The 24742-nt window shown below is 38.7% G+C and overlaps 1 protein-coding gene across 1 annotated transcript in view; it reads right to left on the bottom strand.

Annotated features, from left to right (window-relative positions):
* Window positions 1–889: 889 nt before the first annotated feature.
* The window catches only part of TRIM24 (tripartite motif containing 24), a 64807-nt gene continuing 40954 nt past the window's right edge, over window positions 890–24742 (bottom strand). Inside the window, exons 8-19 of the mRNA XM_056339738.1 lie at window positions 24615–24732; window positions 21048–21313; window positions 20240–20404; window positions 18491–18670; window positions 15581–15713; window positions 14367–14439; window positions 12221–12389; window positions 11344–11657; window positions 8136–8268; window positions 6668–6742; window positions 5255–5404; window positions 890–3954 (exon numbers count right to left, since the gene is read on the bottom strand). Of these exons, the coding sequence (XP_056195713.1) occupies window positions 3745–3954; window positions 5255–5404; window positions 6668–6742; window positions 8136–8268; window positions 11344–11657; window positions 12221–12389; window positions 14367–14439; window positions 15581–15713; window positions 18491–18670; window positions 20240–20404; window positions 21048–21313; window positions 24615–24732 (1986 nt within the window). The 3' untranslated portion in view covers window positions 890–3744. The remainder of the gene's footprint in view (window positions 3955–5254; window positions 5405–6667; window positions 6743–8135; window positions 8269–11343; window positions 11658–12220; window positions 12390–14366; window positions 14440–15580; window positions 15714–18490; window positions 18671–20239; window positions 20405–21047; window positions 21314–24614; window positions 24733–24742) is intronic.

Below are 24742 nucleotides of genomic sequence, written 5' to 3' on the forward strand. Positions count from 1 at the left end.
TGTGGCCTTCAGAACCAGACTTTCAAAAAAGTATCTATACAAGCACACATATTACATATATATACACACACACACACATGCACAGTTAACACACTTCATTGGGTCACATCTTCTAAGGTTTCCCCAAGGTGCATGGGACAGTTAAACTTAGGGTTTCAGTAAAGGAACATATTAATAATTGCCTGCTTCTTTAAATGGTTGTCTTTTAGAAATGCTTATCGTTTATGTTTTTATGTCATTTAAAATGTGTATATGGTATTTCATAAAAGACGGGGGCGGAATAATCAAAGTTTAAGTAAGGAAATGGACAAGGCAACTTATTCTTTCCTTGTGAGTGAAATTCAACCCCATGCACAGAGGGCAGAGCACCACTTAGGCCTTCAAATGGTTGAATTTACAGTAATTACTAAGCAAGACACTTCATTAAAACTGCTTTAGACATAAAAGGAAAGTTTTGGTTCAACTCCAGTTGGATTAATTTTGGCTAACAATGGTCGAGATAAATGGGAGTGTAATGATTCCTTAATGAGATCTCCCCTTTTCCTGGGGACTTAACTCGACAGCATTATTATCCTCCCTGCTACAAACAAGCATTATAAGCTCCAGCTGCTCTCCTTTACATGCAGAAGTCCAAAGGATGGAAAAATAAAAAAAATGCAGCAAAAACTGTTGAACGTATTGTCCAAGGGTCTCACACGGTACAGTCATTCAACCCGTACAAGAATTTACATACATGATGTGAGAGTTCTTTTAACATGGCAATATTTAGTCCTAAGGCTCCAGGCAATAGATGTGTTCTTTAAAACTAGGTCTAAATGAACCAACTAAATAAAAAGAAATATGTAAGTAACTTTTTGTGAAAGCTAGACAATGACATTTTAAAAGCATATCTGCTCTTGTTTCAGTTTATTAAGACAGCATTAGTCTACTCTCAGAGTCACAGGGATTGCCTATTGGAGGCGAGACCTTTTGGACATATCCAATGCATACTATTTTCCCCTGTATCCATTTCTGTTGTTTTTCATGTGCATGTTACTAATTTTATGTGTGGTTTTTTTTTCTTTCCCCTTTTTAGCAAGTAAAATGAAAGCAAGTGTTTGATGTTGGATTGGGTAGGGAAGAAAAATAAACCTTTGGAATCTGTCATTTCCTGTCAGCTGCATTTGATGTTGATTGCTTCTCCATACCATTTCCATTATTAAAAATTGCAACTGAACAGTGTAAGAGCTATGATTTATATAGGGAAATGGTAAATTTCTCAAGGACTTTCCTTTTCTTATGATTCAATTAATAGATGCTTTCTACATGTCTCGTGAAGTGAGATGAAGACTACTACTAGTAGTACACACACACAAACAGGAAAACAGCCACCACCATCCAAACAGTGGACTGAGGCAAAGGGGGGGAAATACACAACGTAGATATGGTCTTTGCCATAGCAGTTTGAAAGAATATAGTACTTTCCTTTAAAAACAAAATAGCATTCCTCAACTATTTGTGTGTACACCATCTCCATTAAAGTAGTTAAAATTAACATCTCAAAATTCATTGCAGTGACAATTTCTGATGATTTTTAGGATGATATTCAGGACCACAAAATGAGAAGTTGAGTCAAACTTTTCCAGCGGATTATTTAAACAGACATTTTTAAACAAACAGTTTACAGCAGACAGGTAAGTAACTGAACTGCAAGAGTACATCTCCACTCCTGTCCCCAGTATTTTTCCACTGGGAGAACAACTTGACTGTGAAGCTGTATAGGTGTCTAACTTCACCTCTAAATGCACTAAGCCTCCTAAAAAATCTGTGCTTGCAACTTACAGTACAGAGAAACACACAGCACCTTCCTCTGGAAGCACTGTTAAGTTGGTGACAGGGTATCTAGGACTCCTAGGCATTCCTAGATATTTAAGACTTCAACTATCGCAATGGCCGTGCTTCTTATTTCTTAAATCTGTGCTACTGTAGTGTGTATTGATCACACCTGTTTTGTTAGAATGGTCTCCCTCACCACCCTCTTCTGCTGCTTCATCTCTCTCCCTTTTTTTTCTGGTACTCTGGGATGGTAAAACTCCTGCTACAAGCAACTTTCTTGAGGTAATAAAAACTTTCCACAAAACTTTCCACTATGCCCTCCCAACCCCCCACCCCCCCTCCATAAAAAAAAAAAAAAAAAAAAGAAGAAAAATAAGAAAAGAAATTATTACTCTGGACAGCTTAAATATCAGCCACATGATCATGGCATTCAAAAGTTACATCAAAGGCCTGCTGCAGACACAACTGAGTGTTCTTTTGAAGTGTCCGCTACATTTAAGTGTGCAGTGCCACCCTATGACAAAGGCAGGTGGATAGTATCTCATCTGGTGAAAGGCAAAAAAAAAGGGGCTTTTTCTGAGTGCATATGTACACAGCAGGGAGGCACAAGCAGCACTTGTACCTAGTCTCTTCAATGATCTATCCACAGCACCACATCAGTGCTATGTCAAAAGTGCTAAGTCAAAAGCAGGCTTGTGTCTTCACAATTCCATCTGCGAAATTCTGGCACCATCAGAGCTCAATTAATCCAAAGACTGCCTGCTCTCCCCAGAACTCAGTATTCATTTAAGATTACGTAAATGAAGGGTATAAACCAACAGCTGAAGCAACCATACACAAGTACTTCTCTAACTGCACTCTCTGAGGGCAGATACAACCATCTATATTGTTGTCAATGCTTCTGGAAAGTAGGGAGAGAAAAAAAACAACAAAGGTAATTTTCCCTCACCTTCTGGTGATTTTAACAGGGACAGACGAAGGGTTGAAAAGCAGTATCTTTCTTTTTTCTCCTCCTCTTCAAACTCATGTACTTCCAAGTGAATAACTATGCTGGTTACATTCTGGCAATGACCTATTTAACAATTTGAAAAAACAAGAGCTTGTGGATGGAAAGGATGCTTTTTTTCCTTTCTCTAAACATACACAAAGACTGACTGATAGCTGCAAGCAAATGTTTTTGCCCTCGAGACTTTGCCATCAACTTCATTAAATAGAGGTACATTAAACTTAAGACACCTCTTAAACGAAATAGTACAAGAATACCATTGTTCCTTGCTGGTGCTGGTGAGAAAAATGGCACAAACCAAAGTATTCTGTCCTTTACTTCCTCCATTAAAAACTCTCAAAGAAATTCCTTTCTTTTTTCTTTTTTTTTTTTTAAGTTATTTTTAATACACTCTCCCTTACATTTTGAAATTACCAATAACTTCTTTGGGGGCAACTGCACTTTCATTGTACCAGTCAGTATTGCAGGACAATAATATTACACCATCTGTTTTCATGGCTTGTGTTAAATACAGTACAAAGAAATCAAATTATGGCCAGCCACATGCCTTTGGTAAAATTAAAAGTCTGGTGCGATCACATTTTCTTCAAACTCAGAAAGCCACATGTTGAACCCATGTAATGTTTTGAAGTTCAATTCTATACAAACTTCTTTTCTTCCTCAAAGTAAAGTTAAACAGCTGTCACCCCACGCAAATGGCAATTTCTGTGCTGTTCAGAAGTATGATGAAAGTTTGGAACTTCAGAGAAGCTCTCCACCTGCCTTGGTCTCCATTAAATTTGTGTTTCAGATAAGGGGTAGAAAGTCCAGTAAATATCCACAAACCTAGAAGTCAAAGCAGTCATTATTTTTTCCCCTTTTCACAATTAACAGTGATAAATACTCTTAGTTTTTAAAAAGTGTTCTGTAGTAACACATGCAGTTCATTTAAGCAACTGACGTTCTTCTCCTTTGAGACGTTTTTTCCGGGGTTGTACAAAGTCATCATCTGAATCATCAGTAAGTTCTGGATTATCTTTTTCACTCTGGCAGTTGGGTTGTACGGGGAACTTTCTTTCAGGATAAAGGTTGCTTAGAAGTTCTTCAAAGTACGCTTCAAGTTTCATGCCGGCATTAGCCACTTCTGAATCAGGCTGTTGGGTGAATTAACAACATCAATGCATCACAACATAGGTTTATACTTAGATCACATCAGGTCTTTTAGGTACTTCTACAAACTACATAAAAAAACCCCAAGACAATCAGCAGTAAGGATGGCACCTGTGGAACACACCTTCCCAAAGAGCACAGGCCTGCAAAACAGAGGATGAGGACAGATCTTTTGGCCAACACCCCCAATGACTGTTCTCTCTGATGGATCATCACAGAAGACAACTGCAAAAGGCAACTGCCTGGGTTCTGAAAGCTATATAAAGAGATTCTAAACCCCCTTGAATCCTGACTGAAAAAAATAAACCCAGAAACAGAAGTTGGGTTATGCTCTGAAACATATAGGTGTGCCTTCAGTCTGTTAAAATGTTTTGGAATAACTGCTGGAAATGTTAGAATTTCTCAAGCTTACAGACCTTTTAATTACGGTGAAAATATTACCAGGATAGCTGATGACTGTAGCCTGGAAGACTACCGAGTCCTAAAGTCTTTCATAGCCACCACGGCTGATCAGTTTCCTAAAGCAGAGATCACCATGACAGGAAGTATTCCCAGCTGTCAAGGGTGACTGCATGAGAACCTCATTGAAATCACTTAGAGAAGCCTTTATTCCCAAAATAATTTTCTCTCATTTTGTGGTCCACTCAGTACCTGCATCCCTTTTTCACCATGTGTTCCTTATGTGCAGTGAGGAATAATAGCAATCATTCAACATGCAACTAGAAATCATAAGGGTGAGGACAGCCTTCCCAGAATAAAAGTCCCGCTGAATTTAAGATCTGAGGCAAGAAGGACTAAACCAATTTTTAAATCAAATGCCCACCATTAACTTCTATGATAAACAATTTTCTTATTCTTTAGCTGCTGTCCTGCCATTCAGCTAACGTAGAATCGTAGAATTGTTTAGGTTGGAAAAGACCTTTAAGATCATCAAGCCCGAATGGTAACTTAGCGCTGCCAGGTCCACCACTAACCATGCCCCTAAGCACCACATCTACAACTCTTCTAAATACCTCCAGGGATGGTGACTCAACCACTTCCCTGGGCAGCCTGTTCCAATGCAAGGCTTGACAACCACGTTTGTTACAATCCTCCTTCCGTCTATCTCCACTGCATAGTCATCTAACACCACAGTAGTTTCAAATGTGATCTCTGTTTTCACTGCAGTCTCATCATCAAAGTAAGTTTAACACAATAAATCGTGTTGTAAGTTGTACCCCCACTGCAATTTTCTGGAAAGCAACTAAGCCTACAAAACCTGGTAAAAGTATCTACTTTTCTAACCTCATTAAATTCAGCACAGTTTTGGAAAATCAGTCTGAAATCAGCCACAAAATCTTCTGGCTTTGTGTAGAATGAATTGGTCACTTCAAGTCTCTTCTTGATGGTTGACAAGTCCATAGGCTTTTTGATTATTTTGTAGTAATCAGGAACCTAAATGGAGAATAAATTTTTTTAACAAATGCAGTCATGATCATTGTTACTTATTGTTTTACAAACCTTTAGCTCTGAGGAAGAAGGCAAGGTTTAGTCTCATCTTCAAAGCACAATTGTAAGATATAACAATTGTACTTTCAACATACATGCAAACAGTTCCTGGAGTAACAGTGACATCCTAGTTTTGCTGGTAAAAATATACTCCTCCCAAGGCCTATTTTAAAATAAAATAAAGACAAATGAAAAACCCCACCTACATTGACTACATACGATAGAGCAAATGATTTGGACATTATTTTTGGACGTAGTCAAATGAGACAACTATTAAGTTTCACTCTCAAGACTACCGTATGATAACTTTGGCAACCCACTCAAAGAAAGATGGTACATGGGTTGCTCAAAAAGAATTTTGGTCATGAAATATGTCCTTGGAAATGGTGGAAAATCTCAGTGATAACAATGACTTCGGCACTCAAATTGTGGTTGTAGGATTAAGGTTTATTCCTTCTTTAGAAATAATTAAAAATCAGAAAATAAGATACGATAGCCAATGATAGTATTTTTTAACTAGATTCACATTTTAAGATAAATGCTATAATACCTGCACTTAGTAATACATGACCATCATGTGATTAATCAATCTCTTGTGCCATTTCTTATTATCAGACTCTGTGGAATGTTTTTTGGAAAAATTATTATTCAAATGGAGTAGAAATGGTGTATAGGAGCACATTATTTATTAATGAATTCTTTTCACATTGACTTGTCTTGAAGAACATAAAAGAGGTACTTTTCGTCTGATCACACAGGTAACTCTTCTGTGCATCCTTGGACTTCTAAAGTACCCAGGTATTGTTTGCCATTTTAAGCTAATAAATTTCACGTTAATAGTAAGAAATTCAATTTCATATTACTACTATGGAGCACCCTAATACTCAAAATCAGGTAATTTCTAAAAAACCCAAATGCATCCCAATTCACCTTTTTAGTAGTATCACTCAGCATTGTGAGACCAGCAGACAGTGTTAGAACTCACTTTTTGTGTCTTTTTCTTAGGGAATTTTCATAGTAAATCCCCTTCTCACCTAATGCTTCAACTTTTAACTCCCCTTCAGATAGTTTCAATAAAATTGAACATGTTTAATATGGTTAATGTCTGGGAAACTTGACTTCTGATAACGCACTGTGATAGGACATTAAAATGCCATTAGAAACATGCCAATTATGCTACTAACATAAAATGGAAAGTGAGGTACATACTGTGAGAGGAACTGGATCTTGAAAAGCAAGACTCATTTCATGACAGTAGAGGTAGAGCAGCAGTCTTTCGCACTTCTGTGTCAAGAAAAATATATACCCAAGTAATTAGAGAATCCTACACGATTTGTTCTGAAATAAACTACAGAAAATATGAAACAGATGCTCAGTACTCCCTCAGGCCATAAGCAGAAAAGTGAGCACAGAAACTGTATTTGGAAGCAAGATTAACAGTCATAACTAGTGGCCTACAGCATTCCTTCTCTGCAATAGATGCATCATTATCAACTCTCAAATGCATGCTATGAAACCTCATAAGTTACTAACAGTGTTATTCAGCATTTGCTGAGCCCAGCATACATTCCAGGGAATAAAAAAGCATGCGTGGCTCTTAGTGCTTTACAAATATTCAGAGACAGCAATAATATTTTTCCTGATCTGGGTATAACCACTCTGATAACTGCAAAGCCTACAGTGCTTTTTCTTAGCAGTGGGAAGGTGTATCTTTTCTTTGTGTATTCAAATATATTAAACCAGATCTTAGGCCTCGAAAGAGATTTTAAAAATCGTTTTTGTGTGATTTTAAGCTTGCTGATCCTTTATCAGAGTATTTACAGGACTTACATTTTCATAGCTTACATTTAAAGCAAAATACGCACAGAGCTAGCTTTTTTCCTTTCAGATAGCAGCACTTGTAAATAATGGTTCTACAAATAGACTAAGACCCCAAATAAGACAATAATTTCAGTGTATTTACACAAGTTGCCAACTGAAGCCAAGTAATACACTGCTGAAAGTTTCCAATACAGCTCAAAACTGCTTTAAAAAAGTTTTGAATAATAATAACTACGAAGAAACAAGAAAAATCAAAAAAGGCAAAAACCCCCTCCAAAACTGCCAAGATTCCAAATGATTCTGTCAAGCAGTTCAACTGTCTGCTCAAAGGCACCATTTTTTCTTTTAATTTTTAGGGAAAGACAAGAATTGGGGATCCACTGTTTGCTTTGTAGCTTGTCCACCAGGAACATTCAAAGCTGCCGAAGGATAGCAGTTATTCCCAGAGACTTGTGTTAATCTCTGCAGGATCAGTATTGCATCTCTGTATATCTTCACTGAGAAAGAACCACCTTGATTTTTTAAAAGGATGTTGATAAAGTGCTTTAAAGACTAAAACCATTAGTTGATAACATCAATCTATGTCAAATTTGGAAAGCACAAAGAAAAAAATTCTCAATGCAATGTGACTGTGCACCAGCGCTCTGTTAGGAACAGCACTTGGCAATTCCTAGAACACAGTCCCAGATCACAACCACTTTTCAGACATCCAAGCATGTGTTGTTCAGCATGAAAGCTGTTATGATCTCTGAGCTTATTTAAAGAGTTTAATTCTCCTTTTTTGCCATCACTTTTTAAAAGATGCATACATTTCAGAATACAAGAGGCAGCAAGACAGTACTCATGTTAGCCTTACCCTACGGTCTATCGGTGCCAAACCCACAGTGTCTTCCAATTTTCTTTTTTCAGAGCTCTGAGCAGGTTTATCACAGTCATATTCAACTTCTGGCTTGGACAAATCCCGACAGAACGTACAAATCCACTCTCCGCTAAAGACAAACAGACACATTGACCTCAGTGGCGTAGCACGCTCTTGATAAAAGGCTTTCAACACATTTCTGGGTCAGTTCCTCATTTGTGGGGTGATTTTTTTCTGCCTTGCATTGCTTTGTCCTTGCTGGTTTTTTAAACACTACAAAAGGCAGAGACTGCTGGTAAAAAAAGCTTTATTAGAACTTTGTTTCCTTTTTAATGCCACAGGCATCATCAGTGATGTCATAACAGAAAAATGGTTTTTCATAATAGACAGATGGTGTTTATCTTTGTCAGTACTGAACTGTTTCACTTGAGCATACAGGATTCAAGCAAAGCAGTATTAAGAGCTCTGTTTCCTATCTACAGACTGAAGGAATCATATAGGCCAAACAGAAGGAAAAGTGTTAATATGATATGGCAAGAACTATATATTCTTTCTACAAGCTTGATCTACAACATATTACTGCTCTACATAGATCACCCTAGACAAGATTTTTTTTTTGAAAACTGGAAATTCTTTAGTCCCTAAAACTTCCAGATGTGCCTGATAATATCAGCTGGTCTAGGAAAATCCTATAAATTTAAATGACAGCATTAATATTATGAAAAAATTATTTCTGCAAGCTACAGTCACTGATTCTCTATTACAATTTGTGAACGTCCCAGTTTTGAAAAATGTATGAAGAGTCCATGTTTTTAATATAGTTCTCCACAAACAAAGCAACTTGCATGGCTGCAGATAACCACAAGAGGGCTGAATTGTACTTCTGAGACTGCAGAAAGAATTCAGCAATAACCAGTTAGGCGATCTAACTGCATGTGTTTACTCAGAGGTGTGTTATAATAACATCTTTGTAAATGGGAAATAGTTTCTGCAGCACCTTTTAATTCATTTCGATAGTAAGGCTGAAGACCTTTAAAGTTAAAAGAAAAAAAAATCTTATTGTTTTTTATTCAGAGTAATCCCAAGACTTCCACCATGTGCTAGTTTTAGCATACAGTAGTGGTTAAAGGGCATTTTACCTCAGAGACTTACACCCTCTAATGTCTTAACTTGATGAAGTTACTTATATGACAGCTTCACCCCTGTGCTCGGACTAGTATCACAGAAATGATGTAGTAGACATACAAAAATTGATACAGGCCATGATCTAAAGATCTTACGACAGAAGAAAATAAGAAACACAGGAATGATGGAGGAATGACGTATTTAAATATCCAAGAATCAGGAAGAGTGTGGTGGGTTGGAGTGAAGAAAAAAAGATGCAGTGACCTTGTGAATCTATAGGGAAACAGTGATAGGACAAGGGGTAATAGTTTTAAATTAAAGGAAGGTAGATTCAGGCTAGATATAAGGAAGAAATCTTTTATAATGAGAGTAGTGAAACACTGGAACAAGTTGCCCAGAGACGCTGCAGATGCTCCATCTCTGGAAACATTCAAAGTCAGGTTGGATGGTGCTTTGAGCAACCTGATCTAGTTGAAGACAACCCTGCTCATTGCAGGGGGTTGGACAAAATGACCTTTAAAGGTCCCTTCCAACCCAACCCATTCTATGATTCTATGAAATCGTTTTATTCACCTGAAGCAAGAACAAAAAGCAATTATGAAAGAAGTAGCCTGACATTGCTGACGTAACAAAAAAGGAATTATTTTGTGTGTTTGAAGGAACTAATGCTAAGAGACCAAAGTTTGTTAAGCAGACAGCTACAGCTGAAAAAAAACCCCAAACCAATCCACAAAGATGAGAACAAAAACCTCATACATATGAAGCCAGGAGGAAACAAGCTAATTGTCGTTCTGAAGCCCAGGAAAACACGCACTTGTATTAATTAATATGTACGCTTACAGATCTGAACACTTGTCAGAAAAGTTGGTTTTGGCTCCCTTGCCCCTAGACATCGTCATTTCAGTTTCCACAGAACAATCCAGTAAAAAAGAGACATTTTAAAGACTTAATTCTTGAAGCTTTAATTTTAATAAAAACAAAGACTTGTAAATACATATTTATCTACCTGCTTAAAGATTTTTTTTTGTCTTGTCAGAAAGGCATAAATGTTTACGTGTTTACTGTAACTTTACTGAGTTTTGCTTATGGCTCAAAGCTGTAACATAGTCAACCTTTACTTTTTTAAAAAATATCAACTCTAAAGTTTCAAAAGGTAAGAACAACATTTTATGCCATTGAATAGTGGCATAAAATTATGGCATTGAAATGCCATTTCAAGTGACATTTAAAAGAGCAGGTATACTTGTGGAAGTATGCTAGTTCAGAGTAGCACAGAGATGATAAATGTATGAAACTAAGTTGTTACCCAAATATTTTACATCAGCAAACTATGCTGATATTTAATAAGTAAAGCTAATATTTATAAAAGCATTAAACAATGAGCATGTTATGACAGATGTTTTTATCCTTTAATACTAATAAGCTTATTGCATGGCATTTCCAAGTTGGAACATTGCTAAATGCCATTTATTTTAATCAAAGACACTAATTCCAGAAGCAAATGTCAGTAATGCTTATAACCACAACCTATTTTAAGACTTTATTTTGAAACTCAAGAAACTGAGTAGTTGTTTTGTAACAGCCAATCAAGAAAGCCTACTGCTTGTTTCAGCATCGAAGGAGATGTTACTAGAAGACGTCAGTCACTACATCTGATGCTTGGAGTGTAGTCATGTTTAGCACTATAGTAAATAATATATTTAATATGATATTAGCTTAGATATTTCTATTATCATTATCATTATTGTTATGTAAAACCTTTCTGTCACTCTTAAAAAATTTTTATGACAGATTGGTAATTCTGTGGCCCAGTTTTAATAATAGATGCCCTAGATTTAAGTGATCTCGCTTAATTGTCAAACTAGCAAAGAATTTTATTATAGATTTTGCAGTCACAACAAAGTTAAACTGAAGTTTCAATATAAATTCCAATTTTCACCAGTTAATAAAACTTCTGGATTCAAGACTTCAAAGACGACACTGCTTCCTTTGAGACTGACACTTCTTGTACTGGGTTTTCCAATGCAAAGCTTATGTCTTTTAATGCAAGTTTAGATGGAATTAAAGGGGTCATAATTACCTTGGAAAGCTCATCAATGTAGGGACATGACAAGAAAGATGGAACACTTTGGGACACTTCTCACAGCAAAGGAGCTCCCCTCCATTTTGACATACTGCACACCAATCTTCATTGGGATCATCCTCTTTTCTGCCCTCCCCAATGTGGGAGGGTCCTATCCACCCTGTCTTCCCACTGGATGTGTTCTCCTGCAGTATCCCTGGCTGATCATCTGTGCTGTCTGGTGCATCTGTTCTTACGACCGCTTCATCAGAAGTGGAATTATGATTGCTATCTAACAGCAACGAAGTAAGTATGCTTCTTGAAAAGGTGGCCTGTAACAAGAAACGAAGGAAGCTAGGCTGTAATGTTTATGCACATTTACATGACCCCAACAACAAGTAAACTGACCAGAATAACAAACTTACATGCAAGCAGCCATACAAGTTTGCAACATGCATGCAAAAATTACTATCATACTATAACATCAGATAACTAACCACAAGAAATTAGCTATGAAAGGCTATTTACTGCTCTACTAATTAAAAACCTAATCTGTGGTGCCCCCAAAGTCTAGCGACCTTATTTAAGTGTATTACTGCACGATGATTAGAAACACTTCCTAGCACCACACGAAAATATGATGTTTACAAGCTATTTCCGGCCTGCCTAGGTTTTCAATGGATAAAAGCAGCGTGATTGCACCAGTTAATTATTTGAACTGGCAGAAGAGCTAGTTTGATTTTGACTTTCACCTCTTCTTTTTACTTAGCTTTATAGTTTTCCCCTGAAGAACAGGGGATTATTAATAAACAGATTATGAATAAATTATTTTATTCCTCATAAATGCAAAATACCCTCCAAATAGAAAGGAGATCTTTATAACTGTTAATATTACATTTCGAGGCCTGGATTCCTCATCCGTTTCTTGCTTCACTATAACAATTGGGAAATCAAAGTTCTCATTTGGTGCACTTGATTCCTGTTTAATTCTGATCGGCTCCAACATAACAACCGGGACTTTGTGTGTAGAATCAGCTCCTGGTGGCCTGCTGGAGGAGCCAGAACTGTAAAGGACAGAAAGAGGCAGGAAAAAATGGAAAATAATAAGAGTCAAACCTGGACACCTTTTGTACACTGATGCTTTCCAACACCTCAGGATGCTAATCCATTTTGCTGCTTTGAATCCTGAGCACTACAGTATTACTATTACAGAGTACAACATCCAAGTTTATTTACATTACAAATTAAAGGCATTACAAAAAGGGAAAATTTTAATGGTGCAGTTCCAGAACTAGAGAATTATTCATGGTTTGACTTCCCGTTACTGCAAGATTTGCAGATAATCTCCATTTCTTTTACGTCATAGACAAAAAAGCACTGCTAGTGAACATCAACCCACTTTGGAGGAGACGCAGTTGTATTTCGGGGAAGGTCAGTGTTTCTCCAGAGCTGAACTGATCATTGCAAACTGCACAATAGAACAAGCTAGATAAAACACATATTTAAAGTTTCTTGGAAGAGTTTCTCACAGCCTTGCAGGTCTGCCTAAACTATGGCCCTACTTTTAGAACTAGATCTGTCTTGCATCATGTGTTTAGTCATAGTAGGATGAGAATGGACAATCAACCTCAAAAATGCCACCTTATTTTTTTTTTCATAATAACAAAGAATTTTAGATCTAATAAAATTCAAGCAGTAGCAGATAGAATCATTTTCTAAATGCAAGTAAAAGACTCTTCAAATATTTAATCATTTCATAAGACTCCTTCACAGAATTTACCACATAAATGGAGTAGAGCAAAGGGTATTCTATATTAAAAAGCATCTGCATTTCCAATTAAAGTAGGATGGATGTCATCTGATTTTTCTCTGCATGAAAAATTAATCTCATGTCAGATGCATGCTCTAATTTATTGGAACACATTAATGGATCTGCACTCTTCAAACAACACGGTGTAAATCTATTTGTTCATTAATATTCCATCACTAAGGGATAAAAAACATTTGTGTAGACTTACAGTAGATATCTAGTGCTCACTTAACTAACTGTATTATGGCAGAAAATTCTTAATAACTTTCTTTGTAACATTAGTTTCTTAAACCTGAAGTCATTTATAGTTCCAGGAGGACTTTCAACATGCAACTTTTTCCTTTAGCTGATTTTTCCAAATTTGAAACCTAATTTAGAATTGGCATACTTTTAATAACACCAACTTAGCCATCATTTACAGAGTTAAAACATTTTAAAATGTGCTAGTAATACATTACAAATGAAATTAATACTTTTTGAATGCAAGGAGTGCTGTAATAACCATCAGGCCTGGCCTGTTAACAGAGGTGGTGAGTGTCATGATTTAACCCCAGCCAGCAACTCAGTACCACACAACTGCTTGCTCACTTCCCCATGACCTCCTCCCCCCAGCTGGGATGGGAGAGAGAATCAGAAGGTGGTAAAACCCGTGGGTATACATAAGAACAGTTTAATAACTGAAATAAAGTAAAAATAATAACAAGAATTGTAATGAAGAGGAGAGGGAGAGAGAGGAATAAAACCCGAGGAAGGGGAAATAACCCCCCAAGTGATGCACGATACAACTGCTCACCACCCACTGACCGATACCCAGCCAGTCCCAAAGCAGGAATTGGCTGCGCCCAGCCAGCTCCCCCCAGTTTATAAATGCTGAGCATAATGTTCTATGGTATGGAATATCCCTTCGGCTAGTTCAGGTCAGCTGTCCTGGCTGTGTCCCCCCCCAGCTTCTTGTGCACCTGCTCACTGGCAGAGCATGGGAAACTGAAAAGTCCTTAAGAGTAAGCACTACTCAGCAATAACTAAAACATCAGTGTGTTATCAACAATATTCTCACACTAAACCCAAAACACAGAACTGTACCAGCTACTGGGAAGAAAATTAACTCTATCCCAGCCAAAACCAGGTCAGTGAGGCAAATTGACTTCTATATACATTAATGAGAGAAGAGATTGAGGCATGTTGTATGGAGGTGGAAGTTACATTTTCTTCTCTCCCACTCTTTCCTTACCTCTCTCTGCTCCCAACACTGGAGGCACTGGGTGAACGAATTGGAGGGTGTATGTTTGTCACACTGACTCCTCCTAGGATAGAAGAATCAGATTAGAACAAAACACAGTTCTGTGCCACGTCTGAGATTTGACTCAGAGAACTCAAACAGGTTTTGGGGAAAATTTCTCCTGCAGTGTCATTTATTTAACCCATATCTCATTTAAACAAATTTATGAGAGGATGAGAAGCATGGGATAATAGGGGGAAGGAGAGGACTAAAAAAGGGCGCACTGCATGTAAGCAGGCTGACGGGTCAGTACCTTTGCCTGGCTGACCACTCCACCTGATTGCTGCAGTTTGTTTTGTCTTACCTTATTACATTCTAGGAGATCTGCTAGGAAACTTTAAGCCAGATGAGCCAGCAAGTAGGAAGTCTGGGACCAGGTATGAGAGAGACCAAAGGTCTGGGGACAAGATAGCTGAAAGACTTGTGAAGGACATCTTTGCTGAGCACTGGTCCTGAGAAACCAGAGTGGGCTGTCTGTGAATGCATTATCCTCCTGTCTCAGCTAATCTGCCCAAGTGTGTGAATGCCATGCAAGTACATGAACGTTACACGAGTGCTTATTGGGAATTCATGTTCACTACATGAGCATAGCCTCACTACAGATCAGATCAGGAAATGGGAGTAAGGAGCAGCTGCTGATTGCCACCAGGCACGGTGACAGGAATCCCCTGGGTCCTTCAAGTCTACCACATTTAGCTACACATAACAGTAACTTCTCTGGTCAAGTTCTGTCAGTGCTGCTCTACCCTTCCAGTGAAAAAAATTTTCTAATGTCCAAAGTGAACTTCCCAAGTCACCATTTGTAGCCACTGTCTCCTGTTACATCCTGTCTTGCTTTTTAAATACTTGCCTCTTACCACAGCTTCTAGGTTTTCATTTGGAGTACCCCTAAGATTGCCGTTTTTCTATGGATTTCTATGCAATTTGCTGAAATCTGCTGTTTTTCCCTCCATGGTTTTTTAAGATCTGGGCACTTACCTTTTGTTCACAATGCTAAAATAGTCTCTTTACCTCCTACGAGGATTTCTACAACTTTGCCTTCATTTTCATATTTCTTGTCTTCAATATAAAATACAAGTAACTAATTCTGATATCATTGTTTAAATGGCTGCATTAGATTATTCTATTATAATACTTAACAGAAAATTGCACCACATTCCAATTACCTGAGAGGCCTGGTGATGGTACCGATGAATTTGGTGACTGCACAGTTCTGTTCAAAGGGGGTTTTGGCTGATTCTGCTCTGCCGTGCCATCCTTCCTTACGTTATCCAGTGTGATGTTTCCTGAACAATCAATCTAAAACACGGGGAAGAGAGGGGAAGCAGTTAGTGTTGAGAGGGGGGAAAAAAACCCCACAACAAAATCCCACTCCATGCCTCTGCCATACTGTTATTTTGAAGATAAAAACCAAAAGGCATTCCGCCTAACTTTAGCCACCCAAAAATTGAGGCCGTTACTTTAAAACAGATCATCTTACTTTCTCTAAAAAGAAAAGAAATGCCCAAATCTAGTGCTTCATTTTAAGATCAGATGATTCTGTAAGTGCCAATTTTTCTCCATCAGCTACAGAGAAGGCTTACATCAGACAGGTAGCTTTCACACATTGAAGTAAGAGATGAATTCTTATCTACACACTTTCTTTTGACATGTTCATATACTCTATATATACACTCTATAAAAGCAATATACCTTAATCCACCAGTGTTTGACAGGACTGGAAAAAACCTCAAAGGACATCCTTATACATGAGCTCAGGAAGTGTGGATTAAATGAGTGGGCAGCGAGCTGGGCTGAGAACTGGCTGAATGGCAGAGCTCAGAGGGCTGGACCAGCAGCACAGAAGTCTGTAGCCAGTGGTGTTCCCCGGGGATCAGCACTGGGTCCGGTCCTGCTCAACTTACTTGTGCATGACCTGGATGAAGGGACAGAGTGTGCCCTCAGCAAGTTTGCTGAAGATACAGAGCTGGGAGGAGCAGGTGATACAGGTGATACACCAGGGGCTGTGCTGCCATTCAGCGAGACCTGGACAGGCTGGAGCGTTGGGCAGAGAGGAACCTGATGGAGTTCACCAAAGGCAAGTTCAGGGTCCTGCCCCCAGGGAGGAACAGCCCCACGCACCAGCACAAGCTGGGGCTGACCTGCTGGGAGGCGGCTCTGCAGAGAAGGACCTGGGAGTCCTGGTGGACAGCAAGTTGCCCACGAGCCAGCCGTGTGCCCGTGTGGCCAAGGTGGCCAGTGGGACCCCGGGGTGCATCAGGAGGACCGTGGCCAGCAGGTGAGGGAGGTGATCCTGCCCCTCTGCTCTGCCCTGGTGGGGCCGCACCTGGAGTGCTGTGCCCAGTGCTGGGCTCCCCAGTTCAAGGGAGACAGGGAACTGCTGGGGAGGGTCCAGCAGAGGGCTGCCAAGGTAATTAGGGGACTGGAGCATCTCCCTCGTGGGGAAAGGCTGAGAGAGCTGGGCCTGTGGAGCCTGGAGAGGAGAAGGCTGAGGGGATCCTATCAGTGTCTACTAATATCTTAAGGGCGAGTGCCAGGAGGATGGGGCCAGGCTCTTTTCAGTGGTGCCCAGTGACAGGACAAGGGGCAACGGGCACAAACTGCAACAAAGGAAGTTTCCATGAGGAAAAACTTCTTTACCTTGAGGGTAACACACCGCCAGAACAGGCTCTGCAGAGAGACTGGGGGGTCTCCTTCTCTGGAGACATTCAAAACCTGCCTGGATGTGACTGAGCAACCTGCTGTGGGTGAGCCTGCTTTAGCAGGGGGTTGGACCAGATGATCTGCAGAGGTCCCTTCCAACCCTGACCGTTCTGTGACAGTTCTTTCTGTCCCACATACATTCTGGGCAGGTGCCATGCATATTGACTCAAAATGCAAACAGCAAACCAACACTTGCTCTTTCCACCCACAGCCCAGGCCAGACAACTGAACTGTCGGGCTCCCAATTTACCATTCTAACTTTCTGCAAAAATTACACATTCTGGTTTGATAAACAGAAATGACCTTTTTAAATGTTAGGGTTTTTTGCAATATATATGAGATTTATGGTAAGAAAATAGGTCACCTTGCTATCAGTTTTCTCAATCACCAGATGCCTCAAAAATCCACTGGTATCAACTTCATTGGCCACTGAAATTTCTATTTAAAAGCTAGACTTAGCTGAAGTGGATGCAGAAGTCTCTGCTAGGTCAGCATATCTACAGGGATTTGGGCCATGTATCTTAATAGCACAAACAACCATATAGAAGTAGAAGAGTTCACAATACTGTGCACAAAAATCAGTATGCTAAAATGTCTCACATAGTTTTATGATCGCGCTGTGTAGTTCACCTTTTAAGCCTGACAGATACTGTGATTCTGTACTGTATGTACTCTTAGAAAATACAACGCTTATCTGTGAGTTTATTGGTGAGAACAAGACAGCTAGGAGACACAAGGAGTTAACAGCAAGTTATGACTAGAAAACCATGACGTTTCAGATACCTACAAAACCTTAGACCACAAAAATAGGCTTGGCAGTTATTTGAAAGAATGAAGCCAAATAATTAAAACTCAGCAGCTCTAATGTGGATCTCTGACAAACACCAATCAGAAGAAACTATGAAAAGAAGTTTAGAAGCTTAAGGAAAGATGATCTTATGATGTTCCTTCTATCACTGGCTCACAGGCATGTTAGAAGATAACATGAAGAAAAAAGTAGCAAAAGGGAAAGATATAAAAATAACATCAGCAAACCAGTGCTATCTATGCACACTGGTAAAAGAAAGCTAAGCTAACGCATTTTTTTAGCATCGTTATGGGGGGCAGGGGACAAATATACTGCATCCAAGCAAACAAGTCCAATTACAATTTCAACCTGCAAAGTTATTTTTCTTAGTTGTCCTAACTGCTGTCTCCCAGAAGAGTTCTGAATATTGCCGGAAACACGTAGGTAATCCTGCATCGCTGTTTTCTGGAACTGCCTCACTCTGACAAGCAGAGCAAGAATTTCAGTCAAATGTTTCTACTTCTTACAAACATTAAGACTTACTTCAAATAGAATCCATAAAACTCTGTTCTTATGTTACACTTACATCAGGAAGAGATGGTAGATTGTAGGAGCTACCCACTGGAGAACTCAAATCTATCACAGGGGGACCGTATGTCTTCCCATCACATCCTACAGCACTCGTGACTGTGGGGCTGGATGGAGTAGATGTTGTGCTGCTTGCAGTTGAAAGCGCAGTTGAAGTTTGTCCACTACCAATCTGCCACTAAAAAGAAAAGACGATAATCCACAATTCAGCATTGTTGTTTGGGTTTTTTTTTTTCAACAGAGCACATCAATTGCATATACCAGTTCTAACTCAGCAGTTAAACAAGCAGCTTGGTTCAGGAAGCTGAATTCTGATTTACTCTGAAGTTATCTGATTTCAAGAACCAATCTTAAAAGACAAAGGGAGATGACAAGTAGTTGAAAACTATTCACAGAAGAAATGAACGTGAATTCAAAGCTGTATCTCAATGTTAAGTGTCTATTAATATTTTATGCTGCATCGACAGTGTTGTGGGAGAAATGTAACAGTTTTAGTGAAATAAAAGCATTACAGATAATAGGCTGAATGCACAACTGCTCCAGTGCCTTATTAAGTAAATAGCTATAGTGTCACTTGGATGGCATCAAGTATTTCATGTTGTGCTTCCCTTAACAACTTAAAGTGATTAAGAATTTGAAATGCTGGCTGGATCTCCACCCACATATACGCTTAACACCATGATATGAAGTGCACAGTCAAGTCAGACTAAATTTCTTTCTCATTTAGACATATGCAGTTTTCAATGACTTTAATGGAATTTCATGGCAACCACAGGCAAAATTTGACTCTGCTAAAATCCTTTTTGGTCAGTCATTCTATTTACTGGTTTCTAGCTTCAGAAAGAAATTACTAGATAATGAAAATACTTGAAAGAAAGGCTTGCAGACAGGCCAATCTTCTTTTCAGAGGCACAGAATAGAAATGACTTAGTTTTTGTCACTACAGGTTCTCTTAGATACTGTACTGCTTGCTTCAATTTAGTTGGAATTAGTTCTCTGACATCATAAGCATTGCAAACATGAAAGGTGTTACTCTGCTTCTCAGGTCACAGATCAGATTCATTTGATTCTGGCCTGCTTACCTCTAGTGACATGGTTTTTTCTTTCCTTCCACATACCTAACTCCTCATGTGTTAATATGCTCTTTAATGAAGATTTGCCTTCCTGAACATCCAGAAAACATATGACACTTTTGCTTCTTCTGCCCCATTTCAACTGCTGATTAGCTGGGTATTGATCAGTCTTACACAGCAGAGGTCCCACAGTTGTGGACTTTCTTTTCTCTCCTCATCTGCAAAAGTTCAGATTTGGCATACTCTAGAGAATGGTGGCAGCTACAGCTTTTTAGTCAAGCTTTTACCTGGTTCCTAGTGAAGTCAGTAACATCAAGCTAAATAGTGGGATTTTCTATTTTGTCTATTCACTGATTGTAGCGTGCAGACCATGGCCATATTAAGTTTTGCACAAGCAGCCAGAAATCACAGTAATAGCAAACAAAGGAAAGAAACACCTACACAGTACGCACAGTGGCTCACTTCCATAATGCTTCAGCTGCTTAGAACTGTCAAACTGAAAGAAACTTGACAGTTATCTCATTAAGAAAACCGTGGGTATCTTGTCATAGAGAAAAACGCAGTCTCTGTTCTAATTGAAAAGCACTCTAGAAACATAATATAAAAGTAAGATGATAAAAAGCACATTTGATTTTTTTTTCTACAGGCAAGTGAAAAAAGGAAATAAGCTTTACCTGTTTTATAGCTTGCTGTGCCAAGAATGCCATTTGCAATGGGTTGGGCTTTATTGCTTGCCGTGGTAGGTTCTGATTTTGGGGAAATCTCATTTGTTGTGCAGGAAGAGATGAACCATTGGACTTGGAGCTATGATTCTGAAAATGAATCAAGCGCGGAGGTGCCTGCATGAAAACAAACAATTCTACAAGTTAGCTGACATCTATTCAATGTTCCAGAAATTTTTACCAACTCCAAGTAGCCTTTTAAACTTCTGAAACTCTTTAACAAATCAGATGCAAACTAATAGGATCATACCATTTATCTGAATGATCACACTACACATTGTTTTTCAATGTTAAAAACAAAACCTGGTAGATGGTTTTGAATTATTCTAGTATAATAAATGCAGCTACATCACAGGAGCCAGTGAGAGTATCTCCAACTTTGAAAGTTACATAGCAGAATAACAGAGTTTTATGCAAAAAAAGCCCTGGAAGAAAATTAATAGCAGATTCACTTTTTAATCATTTGGCGAAAATACAAAGTATAGCTCAGTACTATATGTGGTTGGATTCCATATGATTTTTTTTACAAACAAAAACAGGCTAAGTGCTACCACACATTTTACCAGACAAGTTTAAAATGCCCATTCAGTTCTCAGCAAAGAAAATGTTACCCAATCCATTTACATAGACATGTGCTGAAGGTGATGCTGTCTGAAGTTATGGATCTAGATTTAACTTCTTCTTTTGTTCTTATCTTTCTTTACTTTTTCCTTCAATGCCATGGAAAAAAGAGTCTTCTCTGGAAATAGTCATAACCTACCTGATGAGAAGCAGGAGGCTGCTGCATGGCTCCTGGCATTCTTGGATTTGGTAAACTTACTGGACCTGCTCTGCGTTGAGCTTGTTGCCTCTGAGCCATAACCTGTTGCTGCATATGCTGGAGTCGGAGCTGAGCTAAGCTTATCTGCGTTGGGAACTTCGACAGCTGGTTTGAAGGTAAACTGCCTGGTGGCTGTAAGTTTGTTTCCATCACAGGGCTCTTGGGCATATGTGGTGGGGTTTCTTTATCTTCAATTACTAAAGAACCTAGTTTAAACAAAATCAATACCAGAATACAGCAGTTAACAGAAATGCTATTTTTCACAGTTAGTTCCTTTTATATCATGTAGTCATCATTCATTACTGTAATGTAAAGAATGGATAAATGGGAGATAGAGACTCCATTTATTTTGTTCGCCTGAAAGAAAACGGTTGCATTTTATAGCAAACTGTCTTGTGCTGTAGCCTTCTCTACAGCTTCCAGAAGAGCACGGGAACAAAGTTTCAATGGGACAGAGTATCCTGAGCCAATCATTTGATAAAAAGTTTTAACTGTATCATAAAACTTAAAGGTACTGTGATTCCTTCTGGCCTCTGAGTCAACATCGTGGAATACTGAAATGATACTCTCAGTTGTCACACCCCACCAATTCTAGGATGTGATGGGCACCTCCAGGAGATGCTTTCTCTCTCTCCACTGACTTAGAAGGAAATTTGACTAGACAGTTAATTTTTAGAGATTAATGCTGGGTGAGAGATTTTATCTGAAGAGATATATAGTGTGATTACATGAAACTCAGGTAAAATTCAGGCTACCTCATCCAAGAAACATGAATTCCAACTAGAAGAGAGTTGATTTGATTCAGTGGAATAGCATATTGTTTGTACAGGAACAGACAAAGACGCTTTCTTTATTTAAAATGGAGTGAAGTAGGGAAAGTTGTGGTCCAAGACCAAGAGTTACAAAAATTCCAGTGTTCTGTAAAAGGTTGCACAACAGCTTTTCAATACAGTGGGAGATAGACACCTCATACTCTCTTCTCTCCCAGACATTTAAGGCTGCTTCCCAGGAGAGTTCATTTCACAAGGTGGGCAACGCCACATGACAATTTGACAATCCCTATTACAGCAGAACTTGAAATCACCCTATGCCACTTCTCATATTCATCAGTTTCTGTGGATCCTGTGCAGTTTAGCCTGGCTCATTTTGGGGTAGATTATCTGAACAAGAAAACTTCTTGCATTTTATAGTCCTCTTTTTCATCTTAAGAGCTGAGAAGCTATACAAGTAGCATGACTCTAGTCCCTATCTAGACACAGGCACAGAGGGAGTCTAGGCCAGCCAATTTACTGTAGTGCAGAGCAGGGCAGAAAGCTAACATCAACAATACTGTTTTCATATTGACACTTGGTAATTTTGGTGTTGCATACACTTTAATTAAGGTTCTACCACATCAGTCATTAACAAAAATATTAAATATGCTAAACAAAATGGAAAATACCTACCAACCTATTGCCTAATACCTTTCATTAATCCTGTAACAGGTCTAGTCAATGTTTCCCATAAAGTGAGCAAAGAAAAATGCAAATGAATAATACTGTTTCCCCTACACAGTTGTATTTTTTATTTCACTACAGTCAAGATGGATCTGTTTTATTTTCTTTCTCTAGAAAAGGAGTTACTTTGAAAAAGAACGGTATTGACTGTACTACACTCAACTATCAAACCCATACAGCACTTCTATTCTGTTCTCTCCAAGTCTAATTACAATTGCAAAAATATTTCCAGATTTAACATCTGTGGTATAGCTACTTACCCAAAGGTACTACAGAGAATGATTCCCTTCCATTATTCTAGAAAACTGTGGGCTATCATAGAATTTGTGGAATTAAAACAGTTGAAATGTTGTGATTTTTCTTAAATACATTCTGAAATCCATAAGACAATTATCCTATTAGTATAGAGATGTTAATCATATTGTCAACAACAGGCAGCCTAACTAGAATTCAAGCCATTCCCAAAGTAATCTGTTTCTTTACTCAGACTTTAGTGGTTCTTCAGTCTGGTTCATCTACAGAAACTGAACATGTCTGATCACAAATGTAACAGCATAAAGGCTGTGATTTCTGAAACCAGACAGATAAATGTATTCTGGTTTTATCCATCACTTAATTACAAGCACTCCTATGCTGATTGATATAGGTGCCATTTTTATTGCAGCACTTTTCAGAATTTAAGGGAACACATTTAGGCAGCTCATTAAATAAACAAAAAAGAGCCCCAAAACCAAACACAAGAAAAAGACCTCTCTTGACAAGCGTGGTCTCAGTTCATCAGCAGTTCACAGTTATCACCGCACAGCCTGACAGTTAATGTCTGGGAACAAGAAATTCACTTTAGATTCCTTTCCCAAAGAAAATTATTTACAAAGCAGGAACTTGGAGAATTTCCTTGCTAACCATGTAATGTCCTGGTGTATGGGGAAAGGTGCTTGCTGGCCTTAAAGCACTGCCATAACGCTTTCTTTCACTGCCTTTGTAGAGAAATGTGCATTTGCACCTCTCTGTACATTTGTAGAGCTCACTGCACTTTCTGATGAAAGGCAGTAGTCGTCCCACAGGTATCCTGCAAAGCATTCTACAGATGACAGAAAAACTCAAATCAAAGTAACAGTGGAGAATGAAAGGAAGCATGACAGCAGTAAAAATCCTCAAAAAGACCCCAAAGCTTTAATTCCTGCTCTTAAGCTGATGAGTTCCTAGGATGCTTATCTCCATTAAACTCAGGCTTTCAGGCAATCACACAAGCAGGCTACCTGAAAAGTTTCCAGGTTCTGGGATTCATCAGTATCATAAAACCCTAGCAACTTACAGCTGTTAAGATAAATGTGAAGACCAGTTTGGAGACTAGATCAAAACCTCTTAGGATAATGAAGATGAAGTACATTTGCAACTCTGCTAAAAACATGCTTTCTCCTGAATTCCACCCCACAACTTCAGGAAAGGCAATCTAAAAGCCAGGAAACTGTCAAAAAGTAGTGTTCTCTTCCCTATTCTTCTTCATCATTCTCTCTTTCCTTTCATCTCAGTCCTCCAAGGCTTATTATTCAGCATAAGGGAGCAAATCGGGGCTCTTGAACATATGCTGCTGCTGCTGCTATGGGTTTCAGCTCGGGAAGATGAGACTGAAGTAGAAGAAAGAGCTGGAAGATGCAGAATGAGACTGACTTCTGGAATCCTTTCTTAAGATGTGAAGTAGAGTTATAGATTATGTTCCTTGTTTCAGAAGGCAGAGGACATGTGTATTGCCCAGGAAACTGAAAGCTGCTATTTTGACCATCACATATGCCATTCAAGCAAGGTAAGTTTGTTAATACTTTATCATAAGTATTCATAAGTAATACTTTTTCCCATACAACACTCTTCAAATGTCTTCTGCAGGTAAGGAAATAAATCTAACAAAGTAAACCAAGAAATGAATAGTGTGAAGGCTACTTATTGTCACAAAAAGAAAGCTGCTTCCCAAATAGGATAAGGATGCCAAAGGGCTAATAAAGTTTTATCATACCTAGATTGAAAATATTTTGAGCCCAGAAGCTAGGATCACAGTGAAACTGGATGGTATTGTTAGTCACTGGTGAAGCATCACACCTTGCTCGGAGAAGATACCGTAGTCGATATGTAATCTAGAACAGG

This window comes from Falco biarmicus, chromosome 5 (assembly GCF_023638135.1).
Source record: "Falco biarmicus isolate bFalBia1 chromosome 5, bFalBia1.pri, whole genome shotgun sequence".
Classification (NCBI taxonomy): domain Eukaryota; kingdom Metazoa; phylum Chordata; class Aves; order Falconiformes; family Falconidae; genus Falco; species Falco biarmicus.